The sequence below is a fragment of the Lonchura striata genome, chromosome 2, assembly GCF_046129695.1.
Source record: "Lonchura striata isolate bLonStr1 chromosome 2, bLonStr1.mat, whole genome shotgun sequence".
Taxonomy (NCBI): Eukaryota; Metazoa; Chordata; class Aves; order Passeriformes; family Estrildidae; genus Lonchura; species Lonchura striata.
In genome coordinates this window covers 41,458,895-41,476,507 of record NC_134604.1, presented here as the reverse complement: position 1 = coordinate 41,476,507, position 17,613 = coordinate 41,458,895, and the positions used below count along the sequence as shown (strand labels likewise).

The 17,613-nt window shown below is 34.0% G+C and overlaps 1 protein-coding gene across 8 annotated transcripts in view; it reads right to left on the bottom strand.

Annotated features, from left to right (window-relative positions):
• Positions 1-17,613, bottom strand: part of CNTN5 (contactin 5) — a 591,904-nt gene that overhangs the window by 141,582 nt on the left and 432,709 nt on the right. For all 8 annotated transcript variants that reach the window (XM_021529320.3, XM_077781341.1, XM_021529327.3 and 5 more), the window contains 2 exons: positions 15,147-15,350; positions 325-427 (listed from right to left, as the gene is read on the bottom strand). In XM_021529320.3, the coding sequence (XP_021384995.2) occupies positions 325-427; positions 15,147-15,350 (307 nt within the window). The remainder of the gene's footprint in view (positions 1-324; positions 428-15,146; positions 15,351-17,613) is intronic.

Below are 17,613 nucleotides of genomic sequence, written 5' to 3'. Positions count from 1 at the left end.
AAAACTCTAACTCTACTTTATAGTATCCCTGTGAATATATGGGTGTGAGTCTGGTAAAACTTTCAATTAAAAAACCTTTCTGCTTTTTGTTTAGGAGATTGGTACGTTTCATTTTGACAGAGACACTGTTAACTTGACTGAATTCCTGACCACAGAAATGGCTGGGTAGGGAGTTCATAATTAGCTACTTTGTCAACTGGTTATTTTGAGAGTGCAGTAAGGACTGTCTGTAAAATAAAATCCAGCAAAATAATGAAACCACAAATCAGGCATGTCTCATCTTAATAAACAATTATATTTAATTATGAAAGAATCTTTACTTACTTTCCAAGTGCAAAACACTCCATCTTAACAGTAGTTCCCCTTGCAGCTGTAACTATGTAAGGAAAATGGACTTCAATTTTTGGTTCATATTCCCCCATCACACCTGGAAAATAACGAATGTTTAAAATATGAAATATCATCAGTTTTCCATTATCACAGAAAGATCCGTGGCCTGCTTTTTAAATCTGCCCAGCAGTAAAGCTGGTAATTGATGGAGATAGCCCTGCTTGATCTGATATGGTGTGCCCAGGTCCAGAACATATACTAAAATATACTCTTGAGTTTACCAGCAGCACAACATTGAACTCAAAAAAAGGATTTATTTTTTCAAATTTGGGTTAATATTTAAAATTTTAAAGATTAAAGTAGGCAATCAAGAAGAGTTAGTATTTTCATAGACCAAATATTTTTTTATCAGCACATTGATAATTAGACAAATAAATCAACATATCATGCTGTGTTTGACTGGGGACCTTCTAAGCTTAGAAAAAAAACCCCTCAAATTATGTAGGAGCATTTGTGTATGCAGATACAAACACAGATATTTAGACATGCAAAATTCAGTTATGTTATTTTCAGAGACTTTCAATTTGGAAGTAGATTTCTTTTCAGGACAACACTTTAAGTACTGTAGGATAGCATTCTAGGAAATGGGGAAACATTAAGGTATGAGAAAATATAAAAATGGAAATTAATAAAGTTATCTCAGATTTGCTGTAGAGAGATTGACAGCTTTGGAGAATACAAGACCTTAGGAAATGAGAAATCAGTAAGGAAATAGAGATATGTTTTATAAGGTGAAGTGAAAAATTTGTATTTGATGCCACTTGGAGGAAATATCATTAGTAGCATGGAAGGAGAAGAATATGACTCTAACAGCTGTGTTTATTTAGATGGAATTTAGGCTATGGGTGTAGGAAGTACTTGGGAACAAAAGGCTGTATTTAACAAAGTAAGAATTTTTCCAATTTTTAGATGAGGAAAACTGAATAAAATCTGACTTATTGAAAAAGTAGCAACAAGACAAATCTAAATCTATAAAAAATCAATCAAGATTCTCAAAAAACTCTAATGCAAGCAAATAGGAACAAGAGATGAAAAGACAGGAGAGAACAGAGATCTCTTATGTTAGAAAGAAAAGAAAGGAGTGTAAGAAGAAACTTGGAAGTAAAGGAGTACAGGATTTACAGCTGAGAGAATAATAGTTGGCAGAGATAGATGAGAAAACAACCCACAACCTGCTAGAGCAAAAAACAATACATAAGACTGGAACTGTAAAACATATATTCCTAGCCTTCAAATGTTCCTTATGGGGCTCAGGAATTTCCAGTGGGGCTGTGCTCTCATTTTCCCACTGTCACTCAGGCCCCTAAAGGTCCAGTATAAAGAAACTTGGTTCTGGGAGGAAGTCTGAACAGATATACATTTGATTGTTTCATTAGGGGCTTAAGTCTAATTAGAAAATCTAAATGTGTCTTATAAGTGAATCAAATTACAGAAAAAGAAAGCATAAATGCTTTTATTTCAAATAATGTAATTTTATAAATAATTTTATAGGTAGCAGATTTCTTTGTAAAACAATTATCCTGCAAGAATTATGTGTGCTATCAATACTGACCCATTTTCTCCAAGACATGACTAAATCAGTGTTTTGGCATTGCCTTATGAACCTTCTTTTTTAAATAGGACAAAAAACCAAAAACATGTGTGTCCTGGGTATTAAAGTAAAGCCAGGCCATCAAAAAATGACAGTCAACTAAAATTTTCCTTATCCTAGACTGATTGCTCATATAATATGTCAAAAAAATTCATTCCCACTGGATTGTAAAATGTCAATAAATTTATAATTTAGTTACACTCCTTGTAACTTTGTTTACTCTTTTCTGAATTTTTTTTGTTACTATGAATACTAGTTTCTGATTTATCTCAGTTAACCAATTACATGGTTTTACAGGATAGCTATCATATCTCCTTTCAAATATGTCTTTACTGACTGAAAAACTCCAGACCATCAATCCTTCCTCAAAAAGAATCTTTAATATGCATTCCTAGTGCTCATGTGGCACTTCAAATTCCATTCTCTCACTTTCGAGATGTGAAGATGAGAACTGCACAACAATCATGAAGATGTAGGTCTTTCTATCATAATATTTATTTCCTTGGATTTTTTTGTTTGTTTCGCAAAATTCAGTTCTATTTTCTATTTTTTACTTGAGCTGATGTTTGTACACTATGGCACCCTAATGTCTTTACTGATAATATCTAATAAAGGTATTATATTTTTAGGCTTAGGTATTATATAAATTTGTTGGTGGTGATATTATTTATTGACTATATATTCTATTTCTATTACCACAATATCCTTTTGCAGTTCTTCAGGGTTAGTTTTAACTTTAAAAATTCTAAATAATGCTACATCAACAACCTTCTCTACTTCTCTGTTAATTTTGTTTCCAGACAGTTTATGTGTAGAATAGTGAAGTCCCAGATAAGTCTTCACTGACAATCTCGCAGTTATCCATACAATAGGTGATTTTTTTTTTCTAATCTATTTTTAATTGAAAATGGGGCTGTACTTCAGCCCCTCCAAGAATTTAGTTTCCTCAACAGCCTTTGGTGAGTGACCCTGTAAAGAATTATGTGAAATGCAAGCAGCTTGGCTATTCATATGCTCTCAGACTCTTTAGGAAAGCTGAAGCACAATTTCCCTGGTTAAAAGCTGTGTTGTTGGTATATGACTGTGTGCTAAGACTACTATGTGTGAATGCGCTGAATACAATCCTAATGATTATACTTTTTTATGTGTTTTCTATCAACACACTTGACACAGAAGTCAGACCTAGTGGTCTGCCATTCCTCAGATGTTCTTAGGAGTACTTTAAAAAAAAAAACAAAAAACAAAAGAAACAAAAAACACCACCTTCTTTCTAGTCCTAAGGCTCAGTGAAGGAAAACAGTACATCCTGCCTCCTTCCATACAGAAGTTGGGCCTTGGAAATTTATTATTATTTGTAGTGTCAATATTTCCTCTAAGATTACTTCTATATAAACTTCAGTTATGTCAGTCCTGATAGAGGAATCTGCCATGTTCTCTTGTAGTGAATACTGCTGAGAATAGTTAATTTAGGTTTTGTGATGGACCCTTAAATTCCTAAGGTGGTTCTTTTAAATCTCTGACATCTGCTGACTGTTCACACTCACTGAAAGATTTTGTGCTTCAATGAAAGTAAAAGCAGGGTGTTTTTGCTTTTGGGTAAGGCTTTGTTCTGGAAACTAATTATGTTGTTACATAGTATTTAACATTTGATTTTTTTAGCCCTGAATGAAAACAGAACTTAAAATAGGATTAAATTATTCTTGCCTTTAAAATAATGCAGTACATCTGTACCCATCCGAGGGACATTATCTTTCAAATCTTATGTTTTTAACTTACATTAAGTCCCTTTGGTAAGTGCAGTCTGTACACGTACTGAATGCTCTTTGCATGTCCTGCTATCATTTCATATTCTTAATGAAATCCTGATTGACTGATGCTTTTCACCACGTTGTGTTCTTCTGGGTTATTGCTACCCCAGCAAGCGACATGCCTGCAGCAACCGGCAGGAAATGTATAAAAATTACTGAGCAATTTCTTGGTGTCCCTATGAAAATTAGGAAACAAAAGTCTATTATTACAGAGGGATATTTTTCATCCTTATTATTTATGATCTTTGAGACCATGAAGGCCATTACAGTTGTATAGATATTAAGGGAATTGTTAAGGCCTTACCTTCCCATATTACACTATAATTGCTCTGCTATCGCTGTGGTGCCTCTAGGCTCTTTAGCTTTCCTGATTCTGTTTTGGTCACTATGAGTCAGTGATGGCAAAATAATCATCACCTGCATTTCCATGAAGATTTTTGTTCATTTGTGTTAAATGCTAAAAGGAATCTGAACTTTTAAGAAATATTGAGGTTTTGAGCTACGTGCACTGGAATCAATCTCTCTCAGGCTTATATACATGACTCTCTTACAGAGGTTTGGCTAGGGCTATAAAAAATCTTCTCAGTCAATTTTTATATCTAGTTATCAAACATGCAATACAACAATAAATAAAATTGATCAGCAGACAATAAAAGCATAATATATGATTTTCAAGTGGCTAACAAATCAAAGAGATCATGTGGTTTGGGCACTACAGAGCAGTGGGATGTAGTTCTCAATGCTGCTGTGGTCTACCTTCCCATGAAAATGCATTCTTTCTGAAAATCCTTTACCTTTCAAGGCCTGACCCCCATCGTTCATTATTTTTTAGGCTAATTATGTAGTTTGCTAGATTCCCTACTTCCCAATATTTCTTGTTCACCTGAGTTCAGATCTGGGTATAAAAGTATTGAATTTGTGATTGATATGAAACATATGTCTTCAAAATAAATATTGTTTACAATATCATGAAATTTCGTCTGGAATTAGAAACGGATTTAAAAATCAAACTTTGTTTGTTTCATTAAACAGTGGCCTTCACTCTGAAATTTGTCGTTCCACCTTAAATTTTCCAGTATTTGGGTCTGTGCCCTTTCAGGCAGGGTCTTTGCTGAGGGAGATTTAAAAACTAATAATGCTTTTGCTCTGCCTCTGATTACCAAAGAAGACACTGATTTAAAGGATTGAGTATATCACGGGACAAAGCACAGTTTAACCTTGTTGTAATCAATGTCTCGGTAGTCACCCAACCAGAAAGGGACCTCAGTATTTATAGATCTCTCCTTCAGATTTTTTTTATAATGATGCAGTTATCACAAAGTAATTATTCTCCAACCCAAGTACAGGAAAAAAATTATTCAGAACATCAGGTTTACCTTTAATAAGAGGTTTAATTTAACAAGTCTTTCCCTCCAACTTTACTGTAAATCTGTGACTTGAGTTCTACACTCTGCTACTCAATGTCTTCTAAACCCTAAGCTATAATGGCTGCACTTCATTTTTCTATGAAAAAAAGAGATAACAATGTGATAAATATTGATTTTGAGACACCTACATATCACAGGAATAGATGTAATAAAATTTCAGACATTTACAGATATTACTGCAGCTAAAATTCTTTACGTTATCCCCTAGGGGCCAATGGAAACAGAGAATAGAATAAAGAAGAAATATCGGGTTTTTATTTTCAATCTTTCAGCTAAGAACAAGAGAAAGAGCTACAGACAGGATATCAGACATTATTGCTTTGCAAAGGACTGCTCTACCGCTTAATTTAGCCTGCTAATCCATGATATACAACCTCAGATGAAGAGTGTGGAAAAACCACAGTATCCATAAAATAAGAATTTCTTCCTTCATGAGGCCAAGAAGAATCTGACTGCTGAGAAATCATGACCCATCTCTTATTCAGCTATGTAGATTAATCTTTCATTAATCTTTCAGATACTGACTACCCTCTTGCATGTCCCAAAACATGAAGGCTCCTTAAATCCTGTTATCTAAAATGATTTGTGTTTGTTACATACTCTTTCAGTAATAGCTCTTTAACTTCCTTTGGGGCCTAATTTTGAATGGAACAAGTTACAGGCAGTGCTTGAATAAAAGGCTGATAAACATTTAAGACAGTAGATAGAAAATATGCTAGGATTCCTGGCTAAACATCATCAGAATGCTCAGGAGAAAATGAAAGCCAAGTATTTCCTGTACTCAGGAAAAAGATTAGGCATGGATTGATATTTGTCATTATTTTGTTAACAAAATGATAAAACTCTTCAAGCTCTGTGACTAAGAATGCTCATCTGAGAGGTTTGCATGAAGTCCCTAATCTTAATCAGATGGTGCAGGAATGATAACATGGTTTTCTTACATCCTGGATAAAGGCCTAAAGACAAATTTAATTGGGATTTTTGCTTGTTTGCGTCTTCCTGTCAGTTTCTGGGAAACCTCTTGAGGAGTGATAAACTCATCCTGCTGCATAAGAGTTTTTTAATAATTTTAAAGATCAAAATTGAGTATCCTAACACATTGTAATGATGATCTGTTGTGTGAATATGTATCTAAACCCAAGAAAATTTTGCGTAAGAAAATGCTTATAGAATGTTCATATATAATTTCTCCTTCTATCTATAACCTGCAATGAAAGCTAAGGTTGCCTAAGGTGTGGGTCCCTCTGTGGTAAATGAATATTTAGCACTTTCCCTGAAGACCTGTACTGTTAAATGTCTCCAGAAATTTGTTTGGGAGATCACTGAATACACAAATTTACAATGACAGTAAATTGACAGCACAAACTGAGTTAATTCTAGTCTAATGATGATACCCACCATTGTATCCAGTCTGCAGCAGACATTTTAAATGAACTGGGAAGAATTTATTGACTCACCTGCTATTAATCTTATACTAAATGGAAGGACCAACACCTGCTGTAAGTCCCTAGAAATTTACTGTGGAATGGTTGTTTTAAGGTAACCGTCCACAACATTCTTTCCACTAAAATGTCTCTCAGCCAGGTTTTGAGCTATAAATGTATCATTTGAGAAGCCCTGAAATTGCATTCTGTAATGCACTGAACTAAGCACTAAATTAATTAATACTAAAGCACCAACTATATTTTCATATGTTAGAGAGCAAGTGCTATTGCATATCACTGGATGGCAAGAGGTCTTTACTGGAATATATCCTAATATGAAAGAAAAATTGGTAATTCAGTGTCTGGAAAAAATATCATAATGAGTACAGCACAAGAAGGGAATAAACTCTAGTTTAAAACTAAGGAATAAGATGTCCATGTATTCATAATTATAGAGGAATAAATGTTAAAGAAAGTCACATTTAGCAGAAAAAAGTATTTAAAGTTTAAGCATAATTTTACTCTCACCCCTTTATAATCCATATTTTACTCATACTTGATTTAACTAGTTTATCAGTTACATTGAACTTTGTCTGGAAATCTCTTTCTAGAAATAGTATTACTATCTTGAAATATATTATTATTTATAACTCTTCAATGTATGTATGTCATACATACAAGTGAGCTTTCTGCCTCTCTTAAGCATCAAAAAAAACCCAAAAGCACTTAATTTTCAGTTGAAAACAGGTGTTTTATGAATTAAATAAAGGGAACTGAGTCCAAACCCTAATAACACAAAATCAATGAGATACTATCAGAATAAGCAATGAGGGAAATATTGGTATATTATTTAGTTCTTCTAATGAGAGCCCAAAATTTTTAGTGTGCAGGTTGGGCTGCAGAGATTTCTGTTCACCTGTGTTTGAAGATGTTGAGCATACTATGACCAAGTCTGCAATCTTTTTCTGTGTAGTAAAGTCTTTAGTGAGTAATAATCTATACTTAATAAATTTCCCACGTATTTGTAAAATGGCATCTAAGCTCTTCTTCTAAATCCAGCACGTCTGGTATTGGATGAAACCAAACTTCATGCTTTAGACATTCAGAGATGAGTGAGGATATGTGAATGGCTTGTACACAACATTCCAATATGAAGATTTGTGCATATGCAGTTGTATCTAAACATGTAAACCTGAACATTTTCACTTACTAGGTATGTAGATAATTTTTCTGAGCAGCCATACACATCAAGAAACAAAAGGAAGTCATTACGTAGTCAACATCTTACTTGGAAGACCTAGGTCACTGAAAACCAAATCATAGGGGATTTTGTTCCATTTTGTTTTTAGAGGGAATGAAATTACATTGAACTTGACACAATAAATATGTGTCAGATTTCTTTTAGTCATCACTGGCCAATGTTTATTGTTTCTCCTTTCCAATTGCCTGATATTCATCCAGGACAGGTTCACAAAAGATATTCAGAAACCTGGGAAATCTTATTTAATCTAAGAGATTAGGAAAAATATATAATTTTTATGGGGTTTGTAATTATTTTCCCAATGAAAGTTCTCCAGGAATCTCATTTTTCCTATAGAAATTATATGACCTAAAGCTTAATTTTTTTTTCCCTTGCAAACTGCAAAGTTGTTTACAGAATGAAAATAAAATATTCCCTTTCCAACTAGGTGCCATAAGTGTCAAAACTATTGTGATGTCCAGAGAGAGTATTTCCCTCTCTTGATCAAATAGAACACTACTGCATGTAACAGAGTTGCTCTAATATTCATTGTATCTAATAAACTGGGAAAAGCTTCCTAAGTAAGAAATGTTTTTTCAACTGGGACTGCCCATATAATCATGCAAAACGAAGAACCTATTGTTTCCTTGATATGAAAGATGAAAGTAAAATTTCTCTGTCATCAGCAACAAGTATTGAAATACCCATTGCTTTAGACCCAATAGAAACAAATCATCCTGTTACCTACTTCCTGCAGTTTTAACTTCAAATAGAACTCCTGCTGTTCATAGTCAAATTATTTCATTACTCTGAAAAGAATTACAAACTGATAGGTAATTTCAATTTAAATATAGTGCCATACACTATGACTGCAAAGCAGTAGTCACTGGTAAATTTCTATCTAAGATCCTGAGACACTAAGATACATAACATTCAGGACTATTCTTCATACTCTGAAACCATTTACAGCTGTAAAGGTTACTTTCATTATCAATTTGTACACATTTGAATTTAGTCACCAAGAATTAAAATATTACCAACATACTTCTGCCTGAAATCTTAATAATTATGGTTCAATGCAACACCATTCCTAATCCTGAGAAATTTAGAGGAACATTTTTTTTCAAGTTCAGTAATTTTGGGCTTTGTATATTCTGTATATGAATCAGTTAACTCTTTGTGCAAGTTTCAAAAATCATGAGAAGAAGTGAAACAAGAAAACATAAGTGCAGAAGATGTGCAAGATGCTACATGTCAGCTATTTTAGCTAATTTAAAAAAAACAACCACTGCATTTCCAGCATATAGTGTTTATATAAACAAATGGGAAGACTTAGAAATTAAAAATCCTGTAAGAAAGTTACCTTAACTAAACTCAAAAGCAGACTAAACTCAATGCAAACTTTTGCAGTGAAAGAGTTCTTGCTTTACAATGAATCCTGGGACATAGACTTTTCACAACCTTTCCCTGTTTTTCACCTGCAATAGCCCCATAGCCTCCTGGGTTCAGCCATTTCACATTGTCAAAAGACCATCCAAAGTTATTTTGTCTTTCTACTTTCTTAGATTAAGTATTTTACAAAGAGCATCTTTGAACTGTTTTGTGCTGCTTGAGAGTGTTCCTCAACTATTCTAAAATCCCTATAAAACACACTAAAAGGTTTATTGTTTAGGAGCCCTCTGTAAAATTCTCTGCCTACCTATAGATTTTCTTGCCTATAGGTAAGAACCACTACTGCTAACTGGAATAGACTTCCTAAATAAAAAAAAAAAAATAATATTTTGGGAATTAGAAAACCTCTAGCAAAATCAAAACCTTCCCCCATCCTATTATATGTATGTTCTTTTTTTTTTTTTTTTTAATTAAAATAAGACTACACTGACATTTCTTAATCCTGATTTTCATCCTATTATTTTGACAATATTGCAGGAGAACCTTGGCACAAGAGCAAAACAAAACAGACAAAAAGTACAAAATACCTGTAATCCATGCAGGACATACTTTCAGCAGAGTAAAACAGAGATTGTAGGAAGAGTTTTATTTTCAGTTTTCAGAGTGACCCATCATTAAAATACCTCACTGCAGTTTTATAGGAGAAACATATTTATTGCCAGGTAATGGCTGTCCAGGGACATTGCCATTTTATCAACCTTCCCCTGGAGCAAACCTTGCACACATTCATGTCTCTGTCAGTGTTATCAATCTTTGTATACCACTAAAGGACAACCTTGATTTTGCCCAGACAGTTTGTCTCTGCTTGAAAAAAAAACAAAAAAAAAAACAAAGGAGGATTATTTCAGGTTTGATTCCTGCCCTGGAATACTGAATAACAAGAGTTCCTACAGTTTCTGTACAGTTTTTATGAACACAAGTCAAATACAAAATGTTACTGCAAAACCTTGCAATATAACCCACAGGAAACAGGAAGTTTCCAAGACTGGAAAATCCAGAAAACCTAGCATAATTAAGTCACAGCTGAATATACATTTTAATCCCTATTAAAATTCACACTTTCTTGTCTTCTAGAATTCAGCTCCATATGAATAACCCCATTAGAGGACAAAACTACTAAAAAGGTTGGAAAAAAATTAAAAATAAACACCAGAGAGAGGCAAGGAATGACAGGTCAAAACCATAAGAGTTAATCTTTAAGAAATTTAAAAAAAATTCTAGGTATCAGTTAATTAATAACTGTCAGCATTCTTTGGGGATGGGTACAGCTAAGTCTGTGAAACTGCAAACTTTGTTCTATCTTTGTTTATTACCTTATTATGCTACACTGGGTTATTTTATGGCTTGATTTCTATTATTTGGGAATTTGCTATGATTTCTTCCAAATTTTCTTCCATGCTGGTAAAGACATCTTTAGATAATCTAGTCATGTCAAGCAATATATCCCAGAGTTTAACTTCAAAAAGCATATGCAGATCATATTTCATAATGGAAAATTAGAAATGAACATCCTTAATACCTCAATAGCTATATGTTCTATGTGAGAGTATTAATCACATTGAATTAATCAATAGAATGAGGACAGACAAAATTCAGTTCACTGGTTCACAGACTACAAAGACATGGAAAAAATCTGAAAGTCAGTTACATGGTATGTCTGGTCAGACATACCAACATCAAAGTTAACATCAGGTTAAACTAATTTGCTCTAATGGAACATAGTACAAAGTATCCTCTGATGTCTGAAATTGTACAGGTTTGTTGTTATTTTCTTTTATTTTTAATATTTTTCTTTTTTTTTAAACTCTGGAAATTTCACCACAGCTAAGTGAATATGCATATTTGCACAGATCTAAAATGAAGAATTATGTAATTTGCTAGTGTACAGTAATAATGTTAAAGTTAACATATTTTCCAAATACAACATATTTTCCAAAGAAGGATAAAAAAAGTAAGAAAAACTGGAATAAAAATGTGTAAACTTGAAATAAGTGTGTTATGCACTGAATGTGCAAATGTTTATACTCCCTAGGTTTCTATTTCCTAAATTTAAACAGATTTTCAGAAGTTTTTATGAAAATAATTTACTGCTCCGAATCAGCAACCAAGCCTGTGAAGATACAATTTAACAAAGCTGTTTATTATTTGTAAACAGTTATCAAATATTTCCTCAAAGTTTGTAATGCATTAAAAGGCAGTTAGGGAAATGATGCATATTTTTTATTTCCTGCTAAAACTTTTTATCTCCTCAAAATTTTAGGGTGTTTTTATAAGCTAGCTTGAAGTGAAATTGAATTATATGAAATGAATGATTGTCAAGGATGTCTGAACAAATGAGATACTCATTTTATTCAGAATCCATTGAAGGATTTCTTGATGTTTTTATTTAATTTGCTTCATATCAAGCAGCTAAGCTCCCCTTTGAGACACATTGCAGAAGAAATAAAAGATTAATAAAATCACAGTAAGTTCTTACAATCTTTCAGAGTTTGACAGAATGCCTTAATATTATTCCATTTCCTTCTCATAGATAAATAGAGACCAATGTTGCTATTGAAGTGCTCTTTGTCACAAGCTGTCTAGTCACCTGGGCATAGGTACTGTATATACATCAAAATCTAAGAATGATGATAAATAAATCAATTAGAGTATTTTGGAGTTAATGATATATATGTTTGGAGAATACAGGCTATATAAATGGTTTTATTTATATAGAGCTATTTGTAAAAGCTGTTTAAAACCACAAGCTCTTCCTGTGGTTTCTAACAAATGTGCTGACTGCTTAGGGTAACGTCAGTTGTGATGCCAACCATCGGAACTCAGAAAGATGGATTACTTTTAAGCCTAAGTGAGTATTTGAAAAGTTCAAAGTAATTCAAGTCATTTTATGACATTAAAAAAACCAAAAAGCTTTAAAAGCCATATTTAAAAATATATAACACAACTCAGCAAACACAGAGTCAAGTATATTTTCAGGTAATTTGATGTTTGTTTTAATGCCATTTTTAAATTCTCACTTTCCTCTTGTTGTCTATTCCCAGTAGTTTCTTTCCTTATAAATTAATTTTCTTTAACTAGTTAGCACTACTTTCCAGCAGTTATTCTGTATTTTGGCAAATAATGAATGCATACTTTAAAAAGGCTGTCATCACCCTTTAATATTTGTCAACAGACAAGGCAGTGTTACCTAAGGCTATTTCTATGAAAATTAAAAAGTAAAGTATGATTTATGAAAATTTTTTTATTATAATCCTGGATTTTTTTTAAATGGCCCATATTATTGCATTACATGGAGGAGGTAGAACCAGATGACCAAATAATATGATTTAGCAACCAGTATTTTCCTTAACAGTTTTTTCAAAGTAGGTTTATGGAGACTGCAAGGTTAGGTAGAAAGCTGAGGTTTCTTCACTAAGAAACTTGCTCAGTCATACAGGAAAGCAAGCAATTTACTGAGAAATACTAAAGACAAGAGAGGAGCTTTTCATAAATACCAACAGATTAAAATTAAGGTATGGAAGCCTAGCAGAAATTCATGTGTGTGAAAAAATGAGTCAGGAAACTGGGAAACTGTTGAGGAGCTGTTCATCTATGTGCAAACACTTCCCCAGTACTCCAGCACAGTTCAGAAGGTTGGATTATCACAGTGGTGTGACAGCCAGCCGTGAAAAAAATTTGCTGGAGGCTGGTATTTACTACCCACTTGACATTTAAAAAAATCTGCAGAGTTTTCCTCCATATATTTTTTCTTAGCTCAGTGATGTAGACTGCTGTCTTTATCCTTATTTACTCTCTCAATTTCTTTCAGTGTGTTGTGTGCCTATGTACAGTCAGTACAGGATGGAAAATTAATCTGCTGAATTTCTGCACAAGACAAAACCAAATAAAAATTAATTTTATCAAAAAGATAATTTATATGGATTCGCTATGTTAAGTCAGTAAAATTAAACACCTGAAACTCAATAATTAACATAGGTACTAAACCAGCAAAAGAAAATAGTAAGTCCTTAATTAAAAAAGCGTCATTTTGCTGCAGAGGTTACATGCAGCTGCAGAGGTTACATACACAAGGAAATTTAAACTTGCTAGAATGAGCAAACATTAAGTTAATTTCATTCTAATTGGTGAACATATTTTAAATTTACTCTATTAAACTAAATCATCTATGTTGAAATCCAGAGTTTGTAACATGTTTGTATCAGGACTAATATTGACTGGAGAAAAAGCTATAAGACAAAAGAAAACTCTCAAAAGTTTCTCTCTCTTTCTCTCTTTGATTTATGTATGTATGGATTCACATGTGCTGAATTGCTGTGAGGAACTAGAAAGCATAACCAAATGTGGAACATCTTGGAAAGAAGGAAAATATTTGCCATTTTATCTGTTCCTTTGAGACATGGCAGAAGAGATTGATACCCACCTGTCTGCAAGTTCCTTTCAGCAGTTGTAGAGGGTGATAAATGTTTCTCTGTGCCTCCTTTTCTCCTGGCTAAACAATCCCACCTCCTTCAGCTACTCCTCATGGGATGTGTTTTCTACACCTCTACAGCTTGACTGCCCTTCTCTGGACTCACTCCAGCACCTCAATATCCTTTCTTCAAGTGAGTGGCCCAGAACAGGACACATACTTCAGATGTGATCTCACCAGTGCTCAGTAAACAGGACAATCAATCACTGCCCTGCTCCTGCTGGCCACACCATTGCTGATCCAGGCCAGGATGCCATCTGCCTTCTTGGCCACCTGGGCACATTATGGATCACGTTCAGCCACTGCTGCCCAGCACCCTCAGGTCCTTTTCTGCTGTGCAGCTTTCCAGTCACTCTGCTCCCAGTCTATAGCACTGCCTGGGGTTGTTGTGACCCAAATGCAGAATCCAGAACTTGGATCGTCCTTCTGATCCTTCTTGTAGATGTTCATAGTTGCTATTTTACAGTCAACTGGGACTTTTCCGGATAATCACGACAGTTGGTAAATGATTGAGAGAGGCTTGGTGGGCTCTTTCACCATCTCTCTCATTACTGTTGGGTGAGTGCCATCCAGACCCATGGACTTGTGGGTATCTATTTGGCATAGCAGATCACTAACCATTCTCTCCTGGATTATGCGAGTATCACTCAAGTCCCCACCCCTAACTTCCAGCTCTGGGAGTTGGATATCCTGAGTACAACTGCTTTTGGTATTAAAGATTGAGGCAAAGAAGGCACAAAGTATCTCAGACTTTTTGTCATCCTTTGACACTAGGGCACATTGTGCACCCAGAAAAGGATGGGGATACTCATCAAGCCCTCCTTTTGCTGCTAGTGTATTTAGGGAAACTTTTTTTATGTTGTCTTTAACCACAGCAGCCAAATACATGAAGAATGTCCTGACATCCTGCAGCTGGTCTCTATGCCCCATGTGGCATTTGCCAGTCCCCTGTGGATGTCTCAGGTGCCCAAGAGTATCAGTGTGGCAATAGCCACTTGGGTTGAGGCAACTCAGCTGAGCCCTAAGGAAATAGACATTGCCTATAAAGGAGATGTGCTTCTCTCTTTCAGTGACAGAACATCAGAAGAGTAAGGTGGAGTAACTTCTAAACAACATACACCAAGAGGTGCCAGTTTGTACTTCAACCTTTGCAGATCTAAATATTCTCACAATGTCTGGATGTTTTAAAAGAAATTGCCTCCATGAACAACTTCCCTTTGCCACTTGCTACAGAAAATGCATGCATATACTCAAAAACAATAAAATTACGGTTCTTAAATTAATTAGAGTGTTTATATTTAGGTATTATTCTTTCATGTAGTACCCAGAAATAATGCCTTTCTTACCATCGTTTCTCAGTGTCAGAGGTGTAGGAGGACTCAAAACTCTGGCATTTGTCACTGTGTTTTTCACCAGGCATATGTAGCTGCCAACATCGGATGTTTGCACCTTGGATATGTAGAGATTGCCTGTCTCCTGAGAGATGAAACGCCTGCTGTCTTCTGCCACAAAAGATGGGAATTCATTAAATACCCAGCTATAGATGATCTCTAAAAGAACACAGAAAGAAAATAAGATAAAGTAATTATGGAAACAATACTGTGTCACGTTAATAGATGTACTAAATTAATGTCCATTAGATTTATTTCAATAATAAAATTCACTAAAAAGGTTCATTAATTTTATATCAGTAATCTATGGGGGAAAAATGTTAAAGATTTTTAAAACTTTTTATTTTTGGTTTAGAATTTAAAAGAATATTTTTTGTCCCCTTGGGATTTTGAAAATAGCATAAATGTTGAATACACATGTTCCTTTTAAAGGCAGACTTAGTTCAGGTAAAATAATAAAATTATTCATCAGACTCAGAAAACAGCAATAAGATACTAAATAAATACTTTTTCTAGTCTTTTGGGCCAAACCAATAATAATATCCAAAGAATTATTTTCTCTAGTTTTTCAGATTTGCAAGGAAATATATGAAAATGATTCCTACAGAGCTACAGATGACTTCTGCAAATGTATGTGTATAAACAGGTTTCATTCAAAATGTTTGTTTTTAAAACCACTGGACTGTACTAACTGTTCAAATTACCTTGTAGATAATATTACTGCCTTATAGTTCTATCTTTTACATCTGCTTCATTGAAGAATTTCCTAAGCCTTCCTTTATGCAGCTTAAATCCCTGTGATCAATGAATAATTCCTTAAACCAAGGCTACCAACAAGTCAGTGACTTCTAAAAATAGCAGTTAAATCCAGTCCCTTGGTTCTTATTTTTATCCCATGAATCATCTATTCTATTTACCTGAACATTATATACTTTTCTCTTTATACTCATAATAATTAGTTGAGAAAAAAAAAGTTATTTCCTATTATTCTGTGTGAGATTATATCACGATTTAATAAAAACCCAGATTCATTTATGCCTCAATACTAGAAGTATCAGTAAAGTTAATAAGATTCTGATTCTGCAGGGAATTATTCATGTTGAGGTTCACCAACTCTGACTTTAAAGCCTTAACCCTATGTATACTTCTTTACACATTGTTCTCCTCTTGAGCTTATTTTAAATTGTTTCATTCTTTCTTCACAATTAAAAAAAAAATTTATTCACTACAACTGCCACATCTGCTGTAAGGGTATTTGTTCTGTAATCTCCCTCCTGTATAGCCTTCAAAAACCTGGCTTCAAAATAAGAAAAGCTGAAGTTAGTATTAAAAAAAAAAAAAAAAAAGCTGAATATAAAGTCCCCACTACTGGTCCAAGATACAAACTACTCCACTGGTATAACGAATTTCAAGCTTTTAGACTGAAATTTCCTGTGCAACTACTCATCTTCAGCAGCAACAGGAAGACGGTAATTTCAAGTATGTCAATCTGGTTGTCTCATACTTTCATCCCCATGAAGTCAAAATGTTTTTTTGATATAAAGTTAATTGAAAATGAAAGAGTCAAAGGGGTGACAGGAAACATCTCAAAATTTAATAGCAGAGGAATTGGTATAAGAAGTGTGAAACATACTTTGACCTTTGAACTTTGACTATAACAGTATAGAGACAATTAGAAATTCTGACTAATTTGTCCTTTCTATCCTTGTGTTGTACTGTCCCCTGACACCGTGGGGAGAAAGGAGCAGAGAAGCACAATGACTGCTTTTTCAACCAATATAAGCAAAGAGTGTATATAGTGCTATAAAGATGTAGTATCCTCTGAATCAATTTTTAGGAAGTTTACTCTAATTTTGAAATCAGATGAAAATTCTCTCCTAAAAAAAACCCTGGTGGTAGCAATACAAAAATTCTGTGTTAAAGGACTGAACATACTTAGCTGACAGGAGGGAAAGACTACCTCGAAATCTCAAAACTGGGACTTAAACTGCAGACATTGACTTTTTGCTAAAATATTTTTTTAGACTTATTAGTAATTCTGGTGGCTACACAGGACTCTAAGGAATTAAGAGCTCTCAGAAAGTTCTCTGAGTGTTCAGATTTTCCTTCCTTTTCTGTTATGTTTCAGGCAAAATACTAATTATGCCCCAAATATATCTCCGAAAATTTTATTACCACATCTTGCCATAACGCTTTATCTGACACAAAATAATTCATGGCAGTACAAAATTCTACAAAGTGATGATAAATACACAAGTTCAAGGAAAATACATAGGTGTTAATTGAAGACCTGTTACCAATTCAAATGGAAAGTAATCAGTCTCACTAATTGCTCTGGTTTAAAAGTAGTTCAAAGCAAATCCAAAACAGTCATCAGTGTGGGTTCATTGGCAGTTCACACAGAAGAGAATTTTCTCCATTC